Source organism: Saimiri boliviensis, chromosome 13, assembly GCF_048565385.1.
Source record: "Saimiri boliviensis isolate mSaiBol1 chromosome 13, mSaiBol1.pri, whole genome shotgun sequence".
NCBI classification, from domain to species: domain Eukaryota; kingdom Metazoa; phylum Chordata; class Mammalia; order Primates; family Cebidae; genus Saimiri; species Saimiri boliviensis.
The window spans coordinates 32,077,867-32,105,018 of NC_133461.1; the positions used below are offsets into that span (position 1 = coordinate 32,077,867).

General features: G+C 44.9%; 1 protein-coding gene across 1 annotated transcript in view; it reads right to left on the reverse strand.

Moving 5' to 3' along the window:
* Positions 1 to 459: 459 nt before the first annotated feature.
* The window catches only part of ARK2C (arkadia (RNF111) C-terminal like ring finger ubiquitin ligase 2C), a 130,102-nt gene continuing 103,409 nt past the window's right edge, over positions 460 to 27,152 (reverse strand). Inside the window, exons 4-8 of the mRNA XM_039463884.2 lie at positions 15,785 to 15,914; positions 13,043 to 13,147; positions 12,645 to 12,740; positions 7,487 to 7,593; positions 460 to 7,042 (exon numbers count right to left, since the gene is read on the reverse strand). Of these exons, the coding sequence (XP_039319818.1) occupies positions 6,925 to 7,042; positions 7,487 to 7,593; positions 12,645 to 12,740; positions 13,043 to 13,147; positions 15,785 to 15,914 (556 nt within the window). The 3' untranslated portion in view covers positions 460 to 6,924. The remainder of the gene's footprint in view (positions 7,043 to 7,486; positions 7,594 to 12,644; positions 12,741 to 13,042; positions 13,148 to 15,784; positions 15,915 to 27,152) is intronic.

The following is a 27,152-nucleotide window of genomic DNA, read 5'->3' on the forward strand; positions in this document are numbered from 1 at the left end:
TACAAAAATTTTTTAAAAATTAGGCGGGCATGGTGGCACCCACCTGTGGTCCCAGCTACTTGGAAGGCTGAGGTGAAAGGATGGCTTGGGCCCAGGAGGTTGAGGCTGCAGTAAGCCATGATCGTGCCACTGCGCTCCAGCCCGGGCTGGAGTGACACCCTGCCTCAAAAAAAAAAAAAAAAAAAAAAAAAAAAAAAAAAAAAATCCCATTAAGATTTATACCTAAAGCTTAGGAAATAGGTCAATTACATGGTTGGTCCACAATCATAGAACAGATTCTTTGAGAGATAAGAGGCAAGAAGGAAATCAGACTAAAAGGAGACAGGACAAGGCAAGCTGGTGAGAGCTAGACAGATAACGGATAGTGCTGCCTATCCTGGACAAAGACAGAGGCCTGTGCGAGGCTTCCTCCGACACGCCCTGAGGATGCACAGAAATCAACACCCAGGACAAGTAAGGTGTAGTTAGCAATGCAGTTCATTTTTATTAGTTATAAATAAAGTACAAAAAATCCACCAAAAGTGAATCTAAGCATTTACACAATTCCTAATGTCTCCGCCTTTTCATTGATGCACTATTGCTTTAATATTCATAATAAATATTCTTCTAGCTTTCTGCTATAAAATAGTCTATGTAGCAAAATGTTGCACAGCACAACAGAACAGAACAGCAGGAGGATTACAAAAAAGGACAATCGACACTGAGGATAATCCTTTCACTTACCAGGGGCAGCCAAATTACCCCCTCGAGGGCTGGTGCGGCTGGCTCCATGGCTGAGAAATGAGCCGCATCCGAGGCCAGGGGTGGAGTGGGAGGAGGGGCTCAAGGGTGAGGGCAAAGGCCAGCCAGGGCAAAGGGCCCCTTCCCACTCTGACCCTGCAGAGCAGCATAAGGCATGCCCGTCCCGGAGCCCTGCCAAGGACGTGGCATCTGCCAGGCCCAGCAGTGTGCTGGTCATGCTCCCTCCAGTGTGGTGGGGGACTCCACAGGCTGTCTCCAGGGAAAGCAAGGCTCCAGGCTGGAGGCAGAAGGGGAAGCCGGGCAGGAAGCCCAGGGAGGGGCACCCATCGCCCAGCCGGGGCAGAGTTGGGGCTTAGGGACCACATACAGCCCGGACTGTGTGGTCTCACACAGACTCGCTGGGCAGTACAGCCAATTTCAATCTCCACTTCCTCCCTCTACATCAGCACCTTCCCCATGGGGCCTCATCCCCACAAGGCAACGGCAGTGATGTCAAGAGGCAAGAGGGAGGATGAGCTGGGAAGGAGGGCAGGGAGAAGAGGCAGGAGGAAGGCAGACAGGCCAAGTCCCAGCCCCCTCAGGGGGCTACTATCAGGGGCGTGAACCCCCTCTCTCCTTTTGGCTCAGAGGCATTGGGCTCACAGTTGTGCCAGCCTTTGATGCAGCAGCTTCCCCTATTCTTCTTCTACAGGGGTAGGGGGATTGGTGGCCCACTCCCAGTCCTCCATAGAAGCTCCTCCTGCCTACAGCCCCCAGGGAGCAAAGGCAGAGGAGATGGAGGAGATACCGGGAGCAGAGACCTTGATTCCAAAGTCTACATCCCAATCTGATTTCAATGGGCGGCATCTCCACAACGAAGGCTCTGGGAGATGATAGGATGGGGGTGCCAATCCCAAATCCACAGTTTGGGGCTCCTATGTTCCTACCTCATCCCTATCTCTAACAAGACATGGATTTCAGCTCACTCTCCAAATGACTGACCAAGCCTTGTGAAAGGGCACGTCCCATACATGTCCACCTAACTCACCTCCCTGTCACCCACAGGATGTCACATATAACAGGACGAAAACCCTCCTGGAAGTCAACTCAGCAAGCTCGAATTAATTCTCAGCTCACTCTCTCTATTCTTCTCTTCTTTCCTTTCCTTTTCTCCTTCCTCCACCCTTTCTCCCCCGTCCCTTTTTTTTTTTTTAGACTGAGTTTTGCTCTTATCACCCACACTGGAGTGCAGTGGTAAGCTCTCAGCTCACTACAACCTCTGCCTCCTGAGTTCAAGCCATTCTCCTGTCTCAGCCTCCCAAGTAGCTGAGATTACAGGCACACACCACCACGCCCAGCTAATTTTTGTATTTTTAGTAGAGGCAGAGTTTCACCATCTTGGCCAGGCTGGTTTCAAACTCCTGACCTCAAGTGATCCGCCCACCTTCGCCTCCCAAAGTTCTGAAATTACAGGCGTGAGCCACCACACCCAGCCTTTTCTCCCTTTCTTCTCTCCTGAGAAAGTGAGATAGCACAGGATCTGTGTCATATTCCGACTGAATCTGAGGGACCCTAAAGAACCCCTAGTTCTCACTCACTCCACCCAGAAAACTGAGACTCAGGGGGCCAAGGGACTTGCTCAGGGTCACTGGTACTGCTGTTACAACAAATCTGAAAACCTGAGGCTGCCGGCTCCCCAGTTGAGGGCTTGTTCTAAGAAGTCAGGGTTTTTGGCTCTCTGATATTCCTATCGTAATGTCTGGAGGCCTCTAATTCTGGAGTTGGAGGCCAGGTGGAGATAATGACCGCCAGTGCCCTAAGATTTTCATCAGAGGACAGTGGCCAGGTGGGCTGAGATTGTGGGAGGGGCGAGGGAGGAGGAAAGGCAGGTTCATGATGGAGTGGGGAGGGGGGTGCCAAGGGTAGCAAGTGAAAGGATTACCCCAGTCCGCTGACAAGTGCAAATTATATTTATATATGTGCTAAATACAGTCACTATATTGGAGTTTTTCACTAGATCACAGCATACAGAATCAAAGGTTTGCATTTCGTATGGAATGTATCCAAAGAGGCCAGCACCACGGTGGGACAGCTTGCAATCACACACCCTGATAGTTTGGACGAAATAAAGTTTGCAGAATTTTATTTAAATTTTTTTTTTTTTGTATTCGTAGTTGTTTGTCATCGTACCAATGCATGCAAAGCATTCCACTCCCAGAAACAACGCCAAAATGAGGTAATAGGAGTAATAAAAAAAATTAGTATCCTTTCTAAATAAATAAATTATAATTAAAAATGCAAAACAACTATAAAAATAATTAAATAAGAACCCACAATATCTACAAGTTAGTCATAAATTATGATTGTTAAATATAAGGCATTTAAACTCACAAAACCCTGTAAACTAGCAACGTGCCGTTTTTTTGTTTTTTGTGTTTTTTTTTTTTTCATTTTTGTTTTTCTATCAGCTGAAATCGCTCTAGCATTTGCTCTACGCGCGCAGGAGATGAAACACAAGTGGGCCTGACAGACGTTGCTACAGCCCCACACGGGGAGTGTTTGTCCCGCTGGCAGGCGGGGGGGCTTAGGGGATTTCTTTAGGGAAAAAAAAGAGTCCGGTGCTTTTTTCTTCACCATTGAAAAAACTGTGCTTGTTCATTAGGCGTAAAGAGTTAAGAATACTTGCACGGAGGCTGGGAACATTTGCAGAAGAGGAGCTTCAGTCCTGCCACAGGTGGTGGCCAAGGGTGACAGGGGCCGAAGGGGGTCCTGGCCAGGTGGAAGGGCAGCCCCTGCTCGCCCTCTGCCTGCGCCCAGCCAGGCTTGTGGCGTTGGGTTGATTGATTGGCGTCCTCGGTGGACCCGCGGCGGCACAGCTGCAGCGGCGGCTAGGACGCCCAACTTAAACCCTGGGGCTGCTCTCACCCCAGAAGGCACTCATGCGTCTCAGTCAAGAAAGGGTCTGAGTCCCTTGAGCTGAGCAGGAGGAGGACTTACCAGTGGTCTCCCCTCCTGGAGGTGGTCGATGTGAGATGCTGAGGCCTGACCCTGCCTCTTCTCCACTCTTCCCAGACTCCCTGACCAGTACCGGGACCTGGAGGGAGCCGAAGCACAGACGCCAGTCCTCTCTTCTCCCCAAAATAGCTGCCCGGCTAAGGAAGTGGAAGCTGCAGGGTTCTGAGTGCCCATCAGCTCCTGTCCCCACCTGTGGGGGACAAGGTCCCCAGAGATGGGAAGGAGGGGAGGCTTCAGGGTCTACCCCTAAAGTAAGTAGCTTCCTTCTCCCTTCTGGTAGTCCACTCCCCCGTCCCTAATACTAGCCTGGGGCAGAGCATTGGGAGGGGAGGGGACCAGGGCCCACTCTCTCACTCAGCACGTGTGCCCCCAGCCTCTGAAACAGTGTGTGCTCACAGAAAGTCCTTTTCATCAGCTGGGTGGGCACACAGCTCTGCCACCATGAAGAAGATGTGCTGACGTTAGGGAAGATCACGAAGTGTCAGTGTCAGAAGGAAATTAGCAAGCATCCAATCCAACCTCCATAGGTTGTAACTGAGGAAACTGAGGCCCAGAGAGATGAAGGGAAGTTTCTAGTGTTGCCCACTTTGTTAGTGAAGAGCCCAGACTGGAACCTGGGGCACCGGCTCTAGTTCTACCTGGCCTCCCCACTGACTCCCTCCCGCCTGCCAGCTTTTCAGGCCAGCCTCAGCAGAAAGAATGACTGAGACTAAGAGAGGAGTGACCTTCCTAGACCACCCTGGCTACCTCCAGGCCAAATCCATCTTCCGATGCATTCTCGGTTTTCACCCAGCCACTGGAGAGGATGGGGCAGAATTCTCAGCTTCCTGTGACTATCAGTAACTAGCTCTCCCCAACATCCTGACTCAGATATACTTTCCCCACTGGTGGAACCTCCAGCCTTTAGCCCTGGAGATGTTTTCATGTGCTGGAGCTACTGAGTTGGACACTGTGAGGCTCATTGCTGCTAACCTTGAATCTTAGGTTATTCTCCATTGCTGTACTATTGGCTGTGTCTCATCTCCTCAGCTAGATTGTGAGCTCCTCAAAGCTATCATCTCTCCCAGCGCCTGCACCGGTAGGCACTCAATAAAGATTTTATAGAACACCAGGATATTAGTGCTGGGAGAAACCTCCTTCCAGGAGCCACTATGCCCACTCTCTGCCTGCAGGTGGCCAGAGCAGCCATTCCCACTTGAGCCAGTCATGCCAGAAGCCCTTCCTTGAGCCAAAATCTGCCCGCCTGTTACTTTGACCCATTGGTCCTGGTTTTACCCTTGTAGCAGCAATACAGACTCAAATTTCCTTCACTGTATGGAATTTCTTCAAATATGTGACAAGTATCCTGTTCCCCTCACCCCAGTCTTACTGATATGAGGGCATTGAGACTGGGTTAGGGGTGGAGGTGAGGGGGAGGCTTAGAGAGCAGTGCAAATGGGGGAACGGTGGAGGGTGGAGTGCCAAGGAAGGAAGCAGAGTTCCAGCTAATCTGGTGTTTACCACATAGGGAGAAAGAAATTTGGGTTTGGGTTGGAATTTGGTGGATTTTCCCATCTTGATTCTTCTGTCCTTTTATTTCTCTGCTCCCTTTGGGGTTTAGGGAAATTATGAGGTGGTGCAGAAAGACACACTGTGTGGAACTTCCAGGTCTGTGTCTCCCAGCACCCCCATCTCCACACCCCAAGAGGTTGCCAGAAGAGCGCATAGAACACTCTGGACAGAGAATATTCATCCTCACAACATCTAGGTGAGGTAGCAGGACCGGAAAAGGGGCTGCACTGTTATCTCTCACCACTTGAAGAAGAAGGAAACTGAGGCACAGAGAAAGAAAGGGACTTGCCCAAGGTTATCAAAGAGTCAGAGAAGGAGCCAGAGACCAGAAACACGGAGCTTCCCAAACCTAGCCAATGTGGCCTCAGAGCCAGGGCCATCTCTGAGGGACTGTGTCAGGACTGGAGACATCCTGGGGGACACTCAGCTTCCTCTCCGAGGTCCACGGTATTGGCCTCAGCCCTGAGTGCTGGCTGAGAGCATTGTGGCCAAGACCAAGTGGCCGTCACCTATGCTGTCTTATCCGCATCATCTGGTTAATGTTTTGCATAGGGAGGCAGTGGCTATGTTGCCTCTTTGTGATGGGCAAGAGGGCAGCCTGAAGGAAAGAGTGGGAATGAGCATGGGCCTCTGGGCTCCCAGGAACGTAGTGGGCAGCTGTAGCTGAGGGCCAAGCCCTCCCTGGTTTAGCGTGGAACTTGGGGGATAGCTGGGGCCATGCAGTTGAGCCCTGGGCCTGGGGAGTCCCCCATAGAACTCTCCCTTCCCCTGCTGGAGCTCTGCCACCTTCCTCAAGTTGGCTGAACCCTCAGAGGCTGGGATAAGACCCCATTAGCTTCTTTTCCAGTCCTCCCTCTCCCAGACCCCCTTCCATACTCCGTGCACTGTAAACATGAGAAAAACAAAAGCCAAGGGGAAAAAAAAACAAAAAAAAAAACAACGAAACGAGAACCCCCCTCCAGCCTCCCAGGTTGGGTGAAAAACCATATCCTTTTTCACCGTAAACAGAATTTGGCTTTTTTTTCTTCCACCTTTGATTCCTTTTTCCTTTTCTCTCATAAAGATGGGAAGACTGGGGCTGTCGTCGGTTGGTTCGGTCAGGCACCAAAACAAGAAACTCAATGAGAAATATTTGGTGCGAATTCGGTAATAGCGACATGTCCACCACAAGATGACTAGAGCACCACACACAACATTTTTCTTAAGCTAACATGCTCCGGCTGCCATCCACAGAAATAGCTAGAGACCCCTACATGGTTCCTACGTGATCGAGAGGTATATACACAATCCTTGGGAGGACAGGATTGAGGGGCCGGTAGGTCAGCTAGTGCCTTCAGGATCCCACCTGGGTTCTCCGCAGCCTGGGCCCCTCCTTCCCGCCCTTGCACTGGGCACGGCCAGCTCCCTCTCTCCTGCTCAGCCAGGCCGATGGGGACAGTCGCCATTCTGGAGAGGTGGGTCCTCCCCCACCCCCTCCTCTCCCTCGACACCGATACCACCAGCTCCTCTTTCCACAAAATGTGCTTGCAGGCTTTTCCTCTACGTCAAATGGCTCAGAAGGCAAAGTTTGGCTGCAAGGGCTATGGCCGTGGGGGGACCTGGTGAAGGAAATGGGGTGTCCACTGGCTAATTCCTCCCTCAGCTGTCGGCTCCCAGTTGTGTCTCAATGTCCACTCGGCAGATGGGGCATTTCTTGCTCATGGCGAGCCACTGGTCCACGCACAGTTGGTGAAAGAGATGCATACAGGGCAGGCGTCTGGAAGAAAGGAGGGAGAGTCAGGGGCCCAGCAGGAGTTGAGGGACCCTGAGCCGACCAGGAGACACACACCTAGGACCCCTGGGGAACTGCCCAGCCATGGAGTGAGGCTGTGGCTGAGATGGGAAGCCATGAAGCCCCCTCCAGGAAGCGCTTTCAGATCAGCCTGAAACAAAACCACAACTTTTTGTTTTAGACCCATTCAGACCAAGCATCGCACTGTTCTCTTAACACTTTGCAACCAATGCATCCATACCCAGGCATCACACATCTAGAACATTTCATACCCCACCTTCCCAGTGCAACCATGAAGCCCATTTATGGCACACTTGGCACACACGTGCACAAGCAAAAAAGCACCAACTCCCAGACATATGGCGCAGTGATTGGTCACCAATACCTAGAAGGAACAAGGGAGAGGGAATCAAAATGGCGGTCTCCTACCTCACGTCTTCTCCATCTTCGAGCATAGACAGACAAATTGTGCATTTCTCATCTGTGTCTGACTCCTCCCCCTCATCCTTCTTGCCCTTGCCATCCTGGGGTCTTCGCTATGAGAAGCAGAGAGAGGAGTATTCGTTATCTGGGGCAAATTCACCTGGTGGCTATTGGCTTTCACCCACAGCCTGCTCTTCCCTGGTAGTCAGGTTCTTTAAAGTTTTTTTTTTTTTTTTTTTTTCTTTTTAGATGAATTCTTGCTGTGTCGCCCAGGCTGGAGTGCAATGGCCCAATCTTGGCTCACTACTTCCACCTCCTGGGTTCAGGCGATTCTTCCATCTCAGCCTCCTGAGTAACTGGGATCACAGCAACCTACCATCATGCCCAGCTAATTTTTGTATTTTGTAGAGACAGGGTTTCACCATGCTGGCCAGGCTGGTCTTGAACTCCTGACCTCAGGTGATCCACCCACCTCGGCCTCCCAAAGTGCTGGCATTACAGGCTGAGCCACCTCGCCCAGCCATAAAATTCTTAAGTAATACCCAGAACTCCTTCCCAGCCTGCAGCAAGGACAGTAGGAAGAGATCGAGCGGAATCATTTTTGCTGTCCCAGGTACTTTCTAGGGACACAGAGCGTGGAAATAAATTCAGTTCCTAATGAATCAATCCTTTGCAAAGCTATGACTTGTGCACAGTTTCCTGGTTTCTGGTCCCTTCACACGGTCCACTCCTCCTCAACACCCTTTTACAACCTAGATTCCTGCCTTCAGGTTTCTCCCTCCACATTCAGGCCCAGGAGTTGGAGTTATCTTTTTATCCAGAAAATTCATTTATAGTCTCAGGGGGCCAAGGGACTTGCTCGAAACACTGTTTATACTTGTTGACTTTCCTTGTACTGTTTATAATTTTATGCTAATTATTTGAAAATAGTTTATCATTCTGTAGAAGCCATATGTAGAATCATTATGTAGTTTACCATTATGTGAAGTCTCAAGTTCAGGTGGCATAGACCCATGGCTTAGCCTTCTTTAAGTACCACCCCATACTTGGCCAAGTACAAGGCATATCAGTACTTGGTAAATAGCTTGCAGAAGAAGAAATCTAGTCAGTGAGCGAAATCAGCCCACCTTCACACTGTGCCATGGAATAGTCTAACAATAACCATAAAAAGAAAATGAGCCATTCTGTCCCTCTCCACAGATGAGCACGTTTCAAGGTCATTTTGCAAAGAGAAAAAGAGTTATAAGATGAAGACTACCCAGAGAATGACCATGGGGCAAGGCCCAGATGCCAAGTCTCCCTTCTCTGGCCCCTCATTCTAAAATCTCTGGAGATCCTGAGTCTGGTTTAGTCTGGGGAATACTGTAACCTCACTGGAACACAAAGAACATCAATTTGTTCTGCTCTCTACCTCGATGTGACCTAGATATTCCACTGCAAACCCTGCGAGGCTTCTGTAATAAGTTTTCCCTTATCCAGAATCCGGAAAATCAGAATTACATCCATAGTCCCGTATAATTGTCATGGCTTTTGAGTATGAATAGAGTCATAATGATCTGCCTGCTTAAGAGTCCAGCTGTGTTTGCTGGAAGAGTGGCCTTCACTTAGCTGGCCCTCCTAAAAAACGGAGATCCAATAAAACGTATTGGTAAAAGTCACCTACTTGCCTACTTTCTATTATTTTTCCCATCATTATTCATTATTTTCCTTTTATAGTTAATAATTTTAGTTTAATATTACGTTGTTTTGCTGTCTAATCTGTATTTCTTTTAAAATCTTATCGTATTTCCTATTTTTGTTTTCTTTTCATTACCTATATAACTTTTATTTTAATTTTAACTTTTTCCAGCATTTATTTAATATTTATATTTATTTTCCCTTGTCTTCTCTCTCTCTCTCTTTTTTTTTTTTTTTTTTTTTTTTTTTTTTTTTTTTTTTTTTTTTTTGAGATGGCCTCACACTCTTGCCCAGGCTGGAGTGCAGTGGTGTGATCATGACTCACTGCAGGCTTGACCTCCCAGACTAAGGTGGCTAAGGTAGGGACTACAGATGCAAAGCACCATGTCCAGCTCATTTTTCTTTTTATTGCAGAGACAGAATCTCCTTATGATGACCAGGCTGGTCTCAAACTTCTGGGCTCAATCCATCCTCCTGCCATGGCCTCCCAAAGTGCATGAGCCACTGCGCCCAGCCCCCTTTTAACTTTGATGTTATTGATGTTTATTTTATATGTTGCTTTCATATCTCTTCCTAATTCTTATTATTTGCATATTTTTCTATTCTGACTCAATATTTTCTATATTTTTATTCTTACATCATTATTATTTTCAAGTCTATTTTTGATTGTATATGATTATATTCTCAATTTAAATGTTTTAAGCTTTTTTTTCTTTATTGTCTTTTTCAGTTGTGTATAATTCTTAAGGTATTTTTTTCTCACATTTTATTTGGGCCCTAATTTTGTCATTTCTTATTTTTAATTCCTCTTGTTCTTTTTTATATTTTTATTCCCTTAATTCTTTCTATTCTCCTTTTTAACTGAACCCTTTAACTTAATTTAGTCAATTTCCCCTTTTCATTCTTAGTATTGGTTCTCTTCACAATTTCCTTGTAACTGTTGAAGTGACAACAGGTGAGGTGTGCATCCTCAGTAGGAGTAAACACCCTCTGGTCTGGGACACAGGTGCTGCTCCTGGACTTTTGAATACACCACTCATTTTTTTCTATGTTCTTCTCCCATAGCTTAAAACTCTCTCTCTCCAGAGGATGATGATTTTCCCCATGCAGATGACACCCTTAATTATTGAAATGCTGCCATTTCCTCTATTAGCACACCAGCCAAAGTCTGATACATAATAGGCACTCAGTAACTGTGATTGAAATCACTTATGAATAAATCCAATGCCTCAAGAGGAGCTGTCTCTACTGATTCATGGTCTTTGACATTGACACCACCAGCACATGGGCTACAGGAAAGCATCAAGGTAGCAGCAGCTCACCATTTCTTAGGTACCAGGCACTATGCCAAGCTGTTCAAGTGCATCATCCCTTTGAGTCCCTGCAGCACCTCATATGGTAGCTACTAATGAGATCATTCCCATTTCACATTTTAAAAGGGGGAGGTGGACAGGGAGGGGCCAGAAAAGCCAAGCAACTTGTCCAAAGTAACGGTGCTATAAAGAATAGAACTGAGAGTCAAAAACTGGCTCTACTTCTAAGAGTGCTCTCAACCACTGCACCCCAGGGTCTCATGAGGGAGTGAAGATGGTCCCTGGCCTGACCATGAGCAGAACAGTCCTGCTGTAAGGTTCTTAACGTTTGTCAAGATTTTAATTTCCCCTAGGAGATATGAATGTTTTGAAAATGTATTAATATTGATTTATTTTTATAATAAATATTATTTTATAGAGCAGTCTTAGTTTACATAAAATTAAGCAAAAACAGATGGGGCATGAAGGTTTATACCTGTAATGCCAACACTGTTGGATGCCAAGGTGGGCGGACCACTTGAGGTTAGGAGTTCAAGACTAGCCTGGGCAACATGTTGAAACCCCATCTCTACTAAAAATACAAAAACTAGCCAGGTGTGGTGGCACATGCTTGTAATCTCAGCTACTCGGAGGCTGAGGCAGGAGAATTGCTTGCACCCAGGAGGCAGAGGTTGCAGTGAGTCAAGATTGTGCTACTGTACTCCAGCCTGGGCGACAGAGCAAGACTGTCTCAAAAAAAAAAAATTTAAGCAAAAGTACAGTGTTTTCCCATATACCTATCCTCCGAACACACACAGTTTCTGTTATTAACATTTTACATTAGTGTGGTACACTTGTTATGGTCAATGAACCAGTATGAATAGACTATTATTAACTGAGGTTCATTAGTTTACATTAGGGTTCGGTCTGTGTTGTACCATTCTATCAGTTTTGAAAAATGCATAATGTCATGTGTCTACCATTAGAGTATATATCAAATACTTTCACTGCCCTGAGAATCCCCTGTGCTCCACCCATTCATTCCTCTCTCCCTCCCCACTGGCAACCACTAATCTTTTTATTGTCTCCATAGTTATGCCTTTTCCAGAATGTTATATATTTGGAAGCATACAGTACACAGCCTTTTCGGGCTAACTTCTTTTACTTATTCATGGCTTGAAAGCTTATTTTCTTCTTTCTTTTTTTGATACAGGGTCTTGCTCTGTTGTCCAGGCTAGAGTGCAGTGGTGCAATCATAGCTCACTGCAACCTTGAGCTTCTGGGCTCAAGTAATTCTCTTACCTCAGCTTCCTGAGTAACTAGGACTACAGGTACATACCACCATGCCAAGCAAATCTTTAAAGTTTTTGTAGAGATGAGGTCTCCCTATGTTGCTCAGATTGGTCTTGAATTCCTGGCCTGAAGTGATCCTCCATCTCTTCCAAAGTGCTGAGATTTGAGTGCTGGGTACAGGTTTGAGTGACTGCACCCAGTCCTTATTTCTTTTTATTGCAGAATAATATTGCATTATCTGGATGTGCCACTGTTTGTTTACTTATCTTTTACCTACTGAAGCACATCTTGGTTGCTTCCAAAATTTTTCCTTTGTTTTAATTTTTAAAAAAATTTAAACTCAGGTTCCTGGGAGCTAATCTTACCCTAGATTCCTAGATCTTAACCCTGGAGATTTTACATCTACAGACTTAGGGTAAAACCTGCGATTCTGTGGCTTTAAAGGCCCCTCAGGTGATTGATGCTCAGTCAGGTTTCAAAATCTCTGCTTGGAAGCCTTAATTTCCCATTTGTTCACATGTGAGATTGGACATTGAATTATTTTATAAGGCAAATCTTGGTCTTCTGTGCAGGTATCCTCTTTGTCCATCTTATTTAGAGACAAGTATTTATGTGCCTGACACCTATAAACATATACACATGTAATTTACTCATTGGCAAGTCCACATGCACACACACATACCCAGCTCTCCTTCACTAATGAGAGGCCTCCCATATTCCCTCTTGGCCACACCTGGCACAGGAAAGTAACATGACCCTGGGAAGTTATCACAGCTTTAGAGCATCTAACCAGAGCAAAGGTTTCTAGATTCTGGACTGCACCCCTCTGAGGACATAGTCAGTTAGACAATCCCCCCTGCCCCATTCCCTGACTATGCAGGCTGGCCTGCTGGCAGACCCACCTTCTTATACTTGTGGGGGAAGGTGAACCTCTCAATGGTGTTCTGTACAGCTCCCCGAGTCACATTACCCAACCTGTCCTCAAGCTGCAGCAGCTCCTGGAAAGAGAAAAATGTGCACATGTGTGCTTAGCATGTATAAATGCACACATGCACACAGGATACAGATTGGGGAGCTGGAAGACATGAGCAGGAAGCATTCACATAGCTATCAGGAAGAACTCATCTGATGCTGAAAGACTGCACTATCTCTACTGTCTCTCCCTTCTTCTCTCTCTTATTCCTAACCCTGAAGCTTCCTGATGCCCATACCCTACTCACCAGCAGAGGTGGGGAGGAAGAAGGGATGAACAATAATGGCATTGCCACCAACCCAGTTGGCACCAGATAGAGCAACATACCTCATAGCTCTCCCGTACGGCAGAGGTGTGTCTGCTGGGATTTAGTCCCTGGAGAGCAAGGAAGTGAAGCTGAGGGTAAGGGTAGTTTCTGATTTCATGGACGACCTGTTGGGGAGAAAATGCCTTGAATAGAGCAAGGTTTCAAGGTTTCTCCATGAGCCCAGCATGCAGCTCCTTTGCCTGTAACCCACTCAGTACACCCTGAGATGCTGTGGGCAGAAGTCTTGTCTTCCCTGCTCTTATGTCCCTTCCCTTTCACCAAAAACTAAGCTTTGCCTGGACAAGCCCCAGAAGGAATAACAGAATTAATAAAGTGACAACTAACCTTCATGTCGGACACTGTTCTAAGCACTTTGCATGACTAATTGAATTATCTCGCCTGATCTATAATGTGGGCGCTATTATTATCCCATTTTACTGATGGGGTAAATGAAGTACAATGGATTAAGTAATTGGCTCAAGTTATGCAACCAAGGGGCAGAACCAGGATCTCAAACCCAGGCAGTTGGGGGGCAGAGTCCATTCCCTTCACCCTTTGTATTAGTCCATTCTCGGGCTGCTACGAAGAAATACCAAAGAATGGGTAATTTATAAAGAAAGGAGGTTTAATTGACTCACAGTTCTGCATGATTGGAGAGGCTTCAGGAAACCTACAATCATGGCAGAAAGCACCTCTTCACAGGGCAGCAGGAGAGAGAATGAGCACCAAGCAAATGGGGAAGTCCCTTATAAAACCATCAGCTCTCGTGAGAACTCACTCACTATCATGAGAAAAGCGTGGGGAAACTGCCCGCCATGATTCAATTATTTCCACCTGATTCTGCCTTTGACACATGGAGATTATTACAATTCAAGGTCAGATTTGGGTGGGAACGCAGAACCAAACCGTATCACCCCTACTCTCCACTGCCTCCAAGAGCAGCTTGATGGTTAAAGCCTTGGGCTAGTGTCAGCACCAAAGTGGGGGCACAAAATTTAAAGGGCCACCAAAAAGCTCAGTAATCAAGATCAATAATTTTTTGTGTGTGATGGAGTTTCACTCTTGTTGCCCAGGCTAGAGTGCAATGGCATGATCTCGGCTCACTGCAACCTCCACCTCCTGGGTTCAAGCGATTCTCCTGCCTCAGCCTCCCAAATAGCTGAGATTACAGGCATGCACCACCACACTCAGCTAATTTTGTATTTTTAGTAGAGGCGGGGTTTTAACATGTTGGTCAGGCTGGTCTTGAACTCCCGTGCTCAGGTAATCTGCCCATCTCAGTCTTCCAAAGTGCTGGGGTTATAGGCATGAGCCACCACACCCAGCAAGATCAATAGTATTTTAATGCAGTGTTTTTTAAAGTCAAATAAATGCCAAAAATAAAAAAACCCTCTATGCTGAGCAAAATGTCAATATTTTAAATAAAGACAGAGTCCTACTCTGTTCTTGTATGGCCTGCCTCACTTGCCTCTCCCTCACCCTGGTTATGAGTGAGAGAGGAGTTTCCATCACAGCTCCTCCACTTGCTCACTGTATGTCCCAGGACCAGTTATTTAGCCTCTCTATTCCTCAGTTTTCCAATCTTTAAAATCAGTATAATATTCTTTATTCTTTGTGGGAGTTGTTGAGAGGATTAAGTGGGATAATTCATACGCTGTGCTTAGAACACTGTCTGGCATGTAGTAAGTGCTCAGCAAATGCTTGCTTCTTTATTCTTAAGAGATGGTGCTTCGTACACAAAATATGGACCCTCAGAGCTGACAAGGACTCCCAAAATTACTCATCCAAGATCCTTATTATACAAATAAGGAGACTGAGGAGCTAAGTAGTTAATGACAGAGACAGGGTTGGAAGGTGAAATTATGCTTTATGGCATAATTTTGCTGCTTTAATGGAATATCTTCATTTTAATTCCATGCAGCTTGCAACGTCAGGAGCCCTAAGGCCCCCAAACCCAGCCAGACCCATGATTCAACACTCTCCAGCCACAAGAAGGCCTGCCCTCTGAAAAAGGCAGAACTGGATCTTCAGGGTAGGCCCAAGAGCTCCCGCTGGGATCTCTTTTGATCCTCATACCAGCCCTGTGAAATGGGCGAGGCAGACATCTTCATCTCCATTTCACAGATTAATGAAACCAAAGCCCAGGGAGGTACTGACCATAGGAAACCAAATAAGGCCATATGAGGTCCAAGGCCTACTTTGCCTGATCTTAGTCCTGAACCTTTTCCCCACAGACCACACCCTGCCATGCTGCCCCTCTCCACTCCTCCAGTGCCCTCTCCTAGTCCCCTCAGCAGTACCAGCTTCTAGTCCAGCAGGTCCCCTTTCATTCCCCATCAAGCCAGAGTGGAAATAGGAGATGGGAAGAGAGGGGAACTGTTGGTCCACAGGGAGCCAGGACTCAAGAAGGCCAGGGCACAGGGGAGTCAGGGTATAGCGGGGGTTGATACACAGGCGAGCTGGGTCATGTGGAAGTCGGGGCACAGGGGAGTCGGTATAGTGGGGGTTGATACACAGGCGAGCTGGGTCATGTGCAAGTTGGGGCACAGGGGAGTTGAGTGGGGGTTGAGTGAGCCAGGTCATGTGCAAGTTGGGGCACAGTGGAGCCAGGATATAAGGAGACCAGGTCACACAGGAGTCAGGGCATAGGGGTCGATACACAGGGGAGCCAGGTCATGTAGGAGCTGGGGCACAGGGGAGCGCAGGCCTCAGACCACCACTGGCACTCAATAGGCACAAGGGAGTCAATTCCTTTCACTCACCATCTGCGTGGACGAGGAGTTTCTGGGAAAGTGGTGCATTCGAGGAGTCGCTAGGTAATGCTGATAGTGCTGAGGGATGGGCCGCACCTGGAACTGAGCAGGACTCAAGCCAGTGTCCACACTGAGATCCCTGCAGGGAAACAGCCTCAGTGAACCACAGGGTGGTGTGATTTAGCCATCAGGCTACAGAAGGACCTCAGACATCAAGTCCATGGAGTAGAATCAGAGTGACACCCTGCCAGAGCTGAAAGGGACTTTATATATCCCAGCCTTTCCTCACTCTTTAAAGGGAAGGAAACAGAGACCCAGAGGAAGGGACTCTGTAAAGTCTGAAGGCGCTAGAGGAATCCAGGCTCTATGAAACCTTTAAACTAGGGGACCAAAGCTCCCTCCCAAGACAAAGTCTATCCCTGAGAGAAATGCTAAAAGAAGAATCTTAATCAAGCAAGCCAGAGGCACCAAGTACGGGAAAGACAAGGTTCAGATAAAAGTGGAGGAGGGAGCCAAGGCTGTATTTTTACCATTTTGAGGAGACAACAGAATAGAGACCTGTACACCTAGACCTACAGGCTAGACAGCTTATCCTGGACCACCGCATCCCACTCTGAAAAATATAAAAAAAACTCATTTTGCTTAAAAACTAATTAATTGATGAATTGCACTGAGGATGAACCAATGGCTAATTTGGAAAATGGCTAATTTCAGGTCTGGGGAGAAAATGTGCAAGATGAGATGGAAACATCTTGTCATAACTGGAAACAGGAGAGCTATCAAAACACTGCTAGGGTGCTGGCAAAATGGCTCAGGAGCCATCTTGAGGAGGCTCCCACTGGCCAGGGTTAGGGCCGTGTGCAGGCTGGCAAGCATAACTGCAGTAGAGATGGAAATAAATAAAAATGGTTTAAATCCGTGAGAGTGAAATGATGCTAGAAAATTGGTCCCCTTCAAAGGATGCCAAAGAACAAACTCTTCCTCTCACCCCCTCCTCCCCCCGAGATGGAGTCTCGCCCAGGCTGGAGGGCAGTGGTGCGATCTCGGCTCACTGCAACCTCCACCTTCCTGGTTCAAGCGATTCTCCTGCCTCAGCCTCCCAAGTAGCTAGGACCAACTACAGGCATGCCACACCACCAGATTACTTTTGTATTTTTAGTAGAGACAGGGATTCACCATGTTGGCCAGGCTAGTCTTGAACTCCTGACTTCAAGTGATTCACCCACCTATGTCCCAAAGTGCTGGGATTACAAGCATGAACCACCATGCCCAGCCAATGTATTTACTTTGAAAACTAGTAAATAAATAAAAAGAAGCCTTTCTCTTATTACTATATTGCCAGGTAATCAAATATTTGATAAGTGGAAATTTCTCTTTAGAAAAGTTTTTCAGCTAATAAATTAATAAGGGATGATTGAATTTTTATTGAATTTTTGTCACCATTTTGCATCCCCTAAAGAAATAAAGAATCTAAGCAAAGATCATCAATTGTTGCTAACATCAAAAAGGACAACAACCAAACAGTAAGTGCTTTCTGGTGGACGAATACGGTATCACCTATGAAGTATTTTTGCCAAGAAATGACAGTTGAACCTGAATCTACTCAACCCTTAATCTTGGTGCCAAGGTACAGAGAATACAAGAAACTGAGGGACATCTGAAGTGACAACACCAGAATGTAGCCAGAAAAATCCAAATAAGGGCAAACTACAGGGAAAACAACCTGGTTTCTTCAACAAATACATTGGAAGGAAAAAGAAAAAGGATATGGAGGAGCATTAAAGAAATTTATACTTCTACCGGTGATAGTTTAACAGGAGTTAGATTTTACGTTTCCACTATAAACCACTAGAAAGCCAAACAGAATATATGAAATCTCTGTTTTCAGACACTATATAACAAGCAATGCAGACTGTTATCCCTAGGACAACACATGAGGTGAGTCCTGCAACCTCTCTAGTTTTTTGCATGAAGGCACATTCCAGACCATAAGCAGGGAGATAACTAGGCAGAGCATGATGATCTTAATGAGTTGAAGATTCAGAGATCTTATTTCCAGGAGGCTGAGGTCTCTGAAAGTTGTGGTGTCATGTTTTGGAGAGAAGAGGTAGCTACATAAAAGGAGAGCTCCAGAAATCTGCACAGAGATCTCCTTGAGTCTTTACTGAATACTAAGATCTACATACATGGGGTGAAATTTTACCAAGTTGAACAAAGAGCAACCAAGGAATAGTGGGTTCCCAGAGATTAGACAGTGCTGAGAAGGATTCATATTCCAGTCGGCCAGAGCAGAGAGTCCTTGCTTATACAATAGACACCCCAGAAGAGCCTTGTGAGACTTATGTATGAGTCTTATTTGAGAAGATCTAGAGTAGTCTCTAATCTAGGGATATTCTAGTCCTGCTGGAAGGAGACTTAAAAACAAGCCTCAAAAGGATGAAACTGAACTGCAAATGCTGCTTACCAGAAGGAGGCCCAATACTCTCTAAATGAATAAAATGCTTAACAACTTAACAGTGTATAATTCACAATTATTGATAAATAATGCTCATCATTCAATACAAAATTACTGGACATGCCAAACAAGTGATAATATGTCCCAGAATCAGGGGAAAAATCAATCCATAGAAACAACTATGAAACAGAAATAACAAGGATGCTAAAATAGCTGTTATAATCATATTCAAATATACAAAAGAAAACACGAACACAGAGAAGAGTAAAACATATAAAAAATGATATATTTTAATGATGCCAATGGAACTTCTAGAGATGAAAAATGCAATGTCTGAAATAGAAAATTCACTGGGTTAGATTAACAGCAGATTAGATATTACAAAAGAAAAGATTATTGACTTGAAGACATAACAATAAAAATAATCCAAAATGAGCCAGGCACAGTGGCGCATGCCTCTAATCCCAGCATTTTGGAAGGCCAAAGCAGGAGGATCACAAGCCCAGAAGTTTGAGGCCAGCCTGGGCAACATAGCCGGACACCATGCCTACAAAAAAAAAAAAAAGTTTAAATTATCTGGGTCTGGTGGTGTGTCCTGTGGTCCCAGCTACTCAGGAGGCTGAGATGGAAGGATCACTTGAGCCCAGGAAGCTGAGGCTACAATGAGCTGTGATGCCACCACTGCACTTCTGCCTAGGTGACAGAATGAAATCCTGAATAATAATAATAATAATAATTTAAAACAAAGCATACTGTCAAAAAAAGACTAAACAATTAACAGAGTCTCGGTAAAAATATCAAGCAGTCAGCCATATGGGTAAGTAAAGACCCAAAAAGAGAGAATGGAGGGTAGATGACAGAAAAAAATATTTTAGAGAAAAATATATTTTAGGGAAAAAAATCGCTGAAATATTTCCAAATTTAATAAAATCTATAAACTCACAGATCCAAAAAGTTCAACAAACTTTAAGCAGGATAACACAAAGAAAACCACTCCAATGAACATAATAATCTAATTCCTAAAAAATAGTAATAAAGACAGGATCTTAAAAATAGTGAAGAAACAAATGATCCATTCGACATAGAAGAACATAGGTAAGAACGATCATAGACTTCCCCTCAACAACAAAGCAAGCCAGAAGACAAAGAAATGGTCTTTGAACTGCGGAAGGGAAAAAACTGTAAACTTAGAAATATATACCTAACAAAAATATGTATTTTAAAATGACAGTGAAATCAGTGAAATAAAGATTTTTTTAAAAAAAAGTTGAGAGAGTGCACTGACAGGAGATTGTCACTACAAGAAATGTTTTAAAAAGTTCTTTATACTAAAGAAAAATAACACCAGATAGACAAGTAGATCTCTGCAAAAAAAAAAAAAAAAAAAAAAAGAGTCCCAGAAATGATAATTATGTGGAAAATCTAAAAAATATTTTTCCTATTAAAAATTGTCTTTAAAGGTTGGGTTTAAAGCAGAAATTGGCTTTACTTTCTGTAAAGGATCACAAATAGCAATTTTTTGGGGCTTCAAAAGCCATGCAGTCTCTGTCACAACTACTCAAGTATCTACTGTAGCGCAAAAGCAGCTGTAAGTAATAGGTGAACAAATAGATGTGGCTATGTTCCAATAAAACTTTATTTACTAGAACACAGAGCCAGCTATAATTTGCTAACCACTGGTTTAAAGCAAAAATGATAACAAGGTATTTTGGTGATTATACATACATAGAGATAAAACCTACAAAAGGAGTAGCAAAGAATGGAAAGGGGTAATGGAAGTATACTGTTGTGAGATTTTTGCATTAAACACAAAATGCTATAATTCTATTTTAGGGTATAGTGTACATATTGTAAACCTAGTGAATTCCCAAATTTGAATAAAATAAGATAAAATAAAGCAGTATGCCTATTAAACCAATATTTCATACTAAAAATTCTCAACTGATCCAAAAGAAGGCATAAAACAGACAAAAATTTTAAAAAAGAAAAACAACAAAATCACAACAACAACAAAACAGATAGAAAAAAGAAAACAAAGAGCAAGATGGCAGATTTAATTTCAATCATGTAGACAATTACATTAAATGCAAATGGTCTAAACACCCCAATTAACAGACAGAGATTGTCAACTGCAAAATAGTAGCCAACTACATGCTGCCCATTCAAGACATAAAGCTATAAATACTAGGTTAAAAGTAAAAGGAGAAAAGAGATATACCCCATAAGCGCTACCTGGAAGAAAGCAGGAATGGCTGTGTTAATATCAGAAAAGGTAGACTTTGAACCAAGGGGTATTACCAAGGATAAAGAAGGATACTTCATAATGATAAAGGGGTCAATTCATCTTGAAAAATGATAATCTTTTTAATATCCTAACACATATATATGTCAAAATAACTGAAGCAAAAACTGACCTAAAAGAAAACAAATTCACAATTAAAGTTGCAGACATCCACCCTCCTCCTTTATAATTCATGGAATAATTCATTAAAAAAATCAGTAAGAATATAAAATATAAAAGACCTGAACAATACTATCAACCAACTTAATCTAACTGACATTTACAAAATACCCCATCCAATAACAGTAGAATATACACTTTTAAAAAAGACATACATAACATTTACTAAGATAGAATAAATGCTGGGCCATAAAACAAGTCTCAATAAATTTAAAAGGATTAGAATTACATAGAGTATGTTTTCTGATCATGCTGGTATTAAATTAGAAATCAATGGCCAAAAAAAATTTCTGCAAAATCCCAATTTTTTGAAAATTAAATAATAAACATCTAAATTATGCAGAGTCAAAAAGAATTCATAATGCTACTTAGAAAGCTCATAGGCCTTAAGGAAAAATACAGTTTTATGTGCTTATATTAGAAAAGAAAACTCGAAGTCATAATCTAAGTTTCCACCTTAAGAAGCTAGAGCCCAAAATAAGCAGAAGGGAGGAAATAACAAAATCAAGATCAGAAATAAGTGAAATAAAAAACAAACAAGGGTATCAAAGGCTATTTCTAAACAGCAGTACAAATGATTAAATTTCTATGTAGACTGATCAAGAACAAAAGAGAAAACATACAATTTACTCATACCAGGAATGAAAGAGGGAGCATTATTACAGATTCCAGATGTTAAAAAGGTAATAAGAAAATATTATGAACAGTCTTACGCCAGTACATCCAATTAAATGAGAAAATTTATTGAAAGACAAATTCCCAAAATCACCAGATGCAGTGGCATACACCTGTAATCCCAGCTATACGGGAGACTGAGGCAGGAAGATCACTTGGGTCTAGGAATTTAAGACCAGCCTGGGGCTGGGAACGGTGGCTCACACCTGTAACCCAGCAGTTTGGGAGGTTGAAGTGAGAGGATTGCTTGAGCCCAGAAGTTCAAGACCAGCCTAGGCAACATGGCTAGACTCTGTCTCGATAAAAATGTAAAAAATACGCAGCCATCAAAAACGATGAGTTTGCGTCCTTTGTAGGGACATGGATGAACCTGGAAACCATCATTCTCAGCAAACTGACACAAGAGCAGAAAATCAAACACTGCATGTTCTCACTCATAGGCGGGTGTTGAACAATGAGAACACATGGACACAGGCAGGGGAGCACTACACGCTGGGGTCCGTTGGGGGGAAATGGGGGAGGGACGGGGAGGTGGGGAGGTGGGGAAGAGATAGCATGGGGAGAAATGACAGATACAGGTGAGGGGAAGGAAGGCAGCAAACCACACTGCCATGTGTGTACCTATGCAACAATCTTGCATGTTCTGCACATGTAGCCCCAAACCTAAAATGCAATTTAAAAAATGTAAAAAATAAAAAGTTAGCTGGACATGGTGGTGCACACCTGTAGTCCCAGCTACTCAGGAGGTTGAGGCAGAAGTATTGCTGGAGTCCAGGAGATCGAGGCTGTGTAAGTCAAGATTGCACTACTGTACTCCAGCCTAGGTGACAAAGCAAGACCCTGTATCTAAAACTTAATTAATTAAAAATAATAATACCAATCCTACACAACTTCTTTCAGAGAGTAGATGAGGAAATACTTCCCAAACTATTCAATGAGGCAAGCAGTGCACTGATACAAAATCAGACGAAGACATTTCGAAGGAAAAAAAACCTGTAAACCAATATTACTCATGAACAAAGATGTAAAAGTTACTTAACAAAATTTTAGCAATTTGAATCCAGCAATGTGTAGATTAAATGAGACTTACGTGACATATCAACCAATCACAATGTATAAAACTTATTTGGATATTGATTGATTAAAAGTACAACAATCAGAAATTTTAATACTAGCTAGATATTTGATTATAGTAAAAATTATTCTTAATTTTCTTTATGTTAGTAGTGGTATCAAAGTCAGGATATGAAAAAGAGTCATTATCTCTCGGGATATGTAGTGAAATATTTACAGATGAAATAATATGCCTGGATTTGTTTCCAAATACAGCAGTTTCTCCTTCTCTGTGGGGGATAAGTTCCATGACACCCAGTGGCTGCCTGAAACTGCAGATAATGCTGAATCCTATATATATCATGTTTCTTCCTATACTGTATATTCATACCAATGATAAAGCTTAATTTATAAATTAGGCACAGTAAGAGACTAACAGCAATAACCAGTAACATAATAGAACAATTTAACAATATACTGCAAAAAACGTTATGTGAATATGCTCTCTCTCTCTCTCTCTCTCTCTCTCTCTCTCTCTCTCTCTCTCTCCTCTCTCTCTCTACCTCTCAAAATACTGTAATATTTTGAGACTGTGGTTTACATGGGTAACTGAAACCCTGGAAAGCAAAACCACAGGTAACAGAGACTACTGTAGCATCAGGGCTGGAAAAGTGAGAGAATAAAGATGAAGTAAAACTGGCCATGAGAGTCGGATGCTGTGGCTCACATCTGTAATCCCAGCAATTTGGGATGCCAAGGTGGGTGGATCACAAGGTCAAGAAATCGAGACCATCTTGGCCAACATGGTGAAACCCTATCTCTACTAAAAATACAAAAATTAGCTGAGCGTGGTGGCCTAAACTCTAGGAGTTCCTAAACTCTAGGAACCAGTTGGATGCAAACTTAGAAATCCACTAGGCCAGCCCCTCACATTCACAGTAGTAGTCCCAGCTACTCAAGAGGCTGACACAGGAGAATCACCTGAACCCAGGAGTTGGAGGTTGCAGTGAGCCAAGATTGCACCATTGTACTCCAGTCTGGAGACAGAGTGAGAATCCATCTCAAAAAAAAAAAAAAAAAAAAAGCCATGAGTCAATGTCAAAGCTGGATGATGTTTATGTGTGAATTCATTATACTATTCTCTTATTTTTTTATTATTTGATACTTTCTATAATAAAAAGGGTTTCTTTAATTAAAAAATTTCTCTATTGTACAAAGGTAACATCCACTATCTCCAAGTTATATCTCTATGGGCACCAACTTCAGAAATACCAAACGCATGCATGGAAACTTGTGGCATTTATTAGAGAAAATGTGGTGCAGAAAAGTTGTTTCTTGCAGTGTGCTGTGTACATTGAAGTGGTCCCTGGTAATTAGGACACAGCTTCCCTTTGGGAAAATGCAGCTAAGCCCTAAAAGCACCCTTGAGAGGAATGCCAGGGCCTCAGAAGTTTCAACCTCAGGTCCTACGGGGGCGAGAGAGCAAGAGGCATGGGACTCTGAGACTCGCCCTCTTCATCTTGCTGCAAGCAGACCCTGACCACTAACTTCCTGTATTCCCGCTGTGCCTGCTGCCCCTGAGCCTGGGTCCCACACAGCCTGGGTTTGGCTACACATTGCCCTGAAATATCCTCTGAGATAGTTCTGAGGGTAAAACCCAACAAAGCCATCAGCCTTCAAGGGAGTCTGATCCCTGTTCCCTGGGTTATGTACATGAGAATATGAGCCCTGGAGAGCTGGCAGGAGCTCTCGATGGTCCCTGGCATCTGGCCCCATTCTCCTCTTTGCACAGCCCCAGTCCAGCTGCTATGGGCGGGAAGGACTGCCAGTCACTCTCACAGTCTCCATGCACACCACAGCCTGAACAGCAGCAGCTGTCAGGAGACTCAGGCCCTTGTCCCAGGTTCACCCCTTCTTAGCTGTGAGGCCCTCTCTAGCTAATTCACCTCTTTGAGCCTCATCTCTAAGATGATGATAACAGTAGATCCTCATGGTAATGTTGGAGCATCAAATGAGAAAATGCAGGTGAAGGCTCTTTGCAGCACACTATACAGATGCAAAGAGCCATTATCAGCCCGAATCCCTGGAATAACTCATGATGAGCCTGTCACTTGGGAAATGAGCTAAACCCTTGGAGCCAGATGGAAGAAAACTTACAAATCCACTAGGGCAGCCCCTCACATTCACAGGTCCATCTGAGGCCTGCAGAGGACAATGCCTTATTCACAGACCTTGGCTGGCCGGTTGGGACCATCAGGGTTTCACACCCTTGCCTGGGCTTATCCCATTGCACTGCCTCACATGGCAGAAGCTCTGATTTTTAGCATCTACCCAGAAGTCTTAGGGAACCCATTCAAAACAAATTCAAAACAAATGTTCAAGGAATTCCACCAAAGCGAAGTCCCAAGGAACTTGGAACAGAGTCACCCCAATCCCAAGAATGTTGACTGGAAAAGCAAGAAACACTTTGCCCCTTAAATGGGTGGGATGGTCTGCCCTGGGTGGGTCTGGATGGGCTGTCATGATGCCCCTCTTATCGTCTCGTCAGAAATTCCTTGCTTCACCCAGGCTACCCCAACAGGGGATGTGGTTCCTTGAACCCTAAAGAAGTCTGGACCACGACCTGCCTCAAAGAAAAATTAGCCCCTAAAGCAGCAGTGTCTCCTGCCTCTCTGCTGTTGCCACTAGCCTGTAAGAGCTTGCTAAGTTTCTGGCCGGGCACGGTGGCTCACGCCATAATCCCAGCACTTTGGGAGGCTGAGGTGGGCACATCACAAGGTCAAGAGGTCAAGACCATCCTGGCCAACAAGATGAAACCCCATCTCTACTAAAAATACAAAATTAGCAGGGTGTGGTGGCACACACCTGTAGTTCCAGTTATTTGGAAGGCTGAGGCAGGAGAATTACTTGAACCCAAGAAGCAGAGGTTGCAGTGAGCCGAGATCACGCCACTGCACTCCAGTCTGGTGACAGAGTGAGACTCCGTCTCAAAAAATAAAAATAAAAATAACAAAAAAAGAGTTTACCAAGTTTCTAAGGCAGGCGTCCCCAAACTTTTTACACAGGGGGCCAGTTCACTGTCCCTCAGACCATTGGAGGGCCGCCACATACTGCGCTCCTCTCACTGACCACCAGTGAAAGAGGTGCCCTTCCTGAAGTGTGGTGGGGGGCCAGATAAATGGCCTCAGGGGGCCGCATGCTGCCCGCGGGCCGTAGTTTGGGGATGCCTGTTCTAAGCAGTCACAGGAATATCTAACAGACCTAAGGCCACAGGGTTAACCCAGAACTGTGTTTTGGAGATTTCTTGTGTCATTTTTGGCCTTTTTATCTAAACATCAAGATGAACTTTATTTTCCACTTTCAATGTTCTTGAACATGATGTGGTCTGATTGCTGTACAGACCCTAAGTGCTTCCCAGGATCTGGCCCCACAAGTGCTAGCACTTTCCTATGGGTGACTCCAGGCTCAGGGCACTTTGGGGGCTTTGCTGAGGCAAGGTTACCTGGAGGGGACAGGACAGTCGGAGGTGCTCACCCTCCCCCCACCCTCTGCCACTCAGAGACCTCGGCATGGCCAGGGCTGCTGCTGTGACACAGCGGGGTACAGTCCACATGGGGGAGCAGAGTTAGAACTAAGAATCCAGGACCGAGTCCAAGAAGGAGCGTGAAGAGAACGGAGGCACTGGGTTGTGGCTCGAGGTCAGGATCAAGTTATGCAGCATGGGCAAGAAACAGAGGGATTTGGGATTTATCCCCCAATGCCTGCTACCTCCACACACTCTCAGGCCAGGATTCCCAGCTGAGAGAAGCTGCTTGGGTTGGGTTAAGAGATCCTAAAGTAGGACAAAAGGCCAAGGTAACCTCAGGGGCTGGACAAAGGCTTGAAGCCCGGTTTCTGGAATGACCAAGGGCAGAAGTCAGTGGTCTCTGATGGTTCTCTAAAGGGGATGGGGGATGCTACAGACACACTCCCCCCGCTCCCAGGGGCTCCTTGCAGAGGGTGAGAGTAGCTCTTCCTATAATGCATTTACTGTCATCCAATTACCAGGCTGCCTGTCTCCTGGCAGAAGCAGCCTTTCTAGAAAAGAGGGCTGGGATGCAGTTAGCACAATCAATCAATCGCAAAACCCCTGGGCGCCACTGGGTTGGCCCCCCGCTGGAGCAGAGCTAATTACAAGGGAGGAGAAACAGCATCCTACTTGGGAAGTGGGGACAGAACAGGCAGAAAGAGCCAAGGGTGGACCAGAAGGGACCTCCAGGCGGGGCCTCCCAGCATCCCCTGCTGTGGCAGGGACCAGCCTCCCAGAGCCTCCTTCTTTCTGTTTCTTGGGGCAAGCAGGGGCCAGGAAAGCAGACTGCTTTAAACGGTTAAGAAAGACAAGGGGGGTTGGCTCTATAAGGAAAGCTGAGGACACGGCCAGTACCCGCGTACTCCTCCTGCCTTCTACCCAGGATGAGTCCCATCTATGTCACCTGTCCAGTCCCACTTGCCTGTAGGCCCCTGTGTGTGTTCCAATCACTCAGCCATATGCAAGGGCCCTGAGTGCTCCATGTGTAGTGAATTGAATTAAATGAAATTGACTTGACTGCTGAGGGACAGAATTCAATCCAAATTGCAATTAAATCTTCCTAATTTGAATCTGCTAATTGGAAAAGGCTAGGCAGAAGTTAGCTGCAGTGCAATCTATCTTTTATGGAATTGTTCAGTTTAACAGAGAGTGTACCTGAGAATGA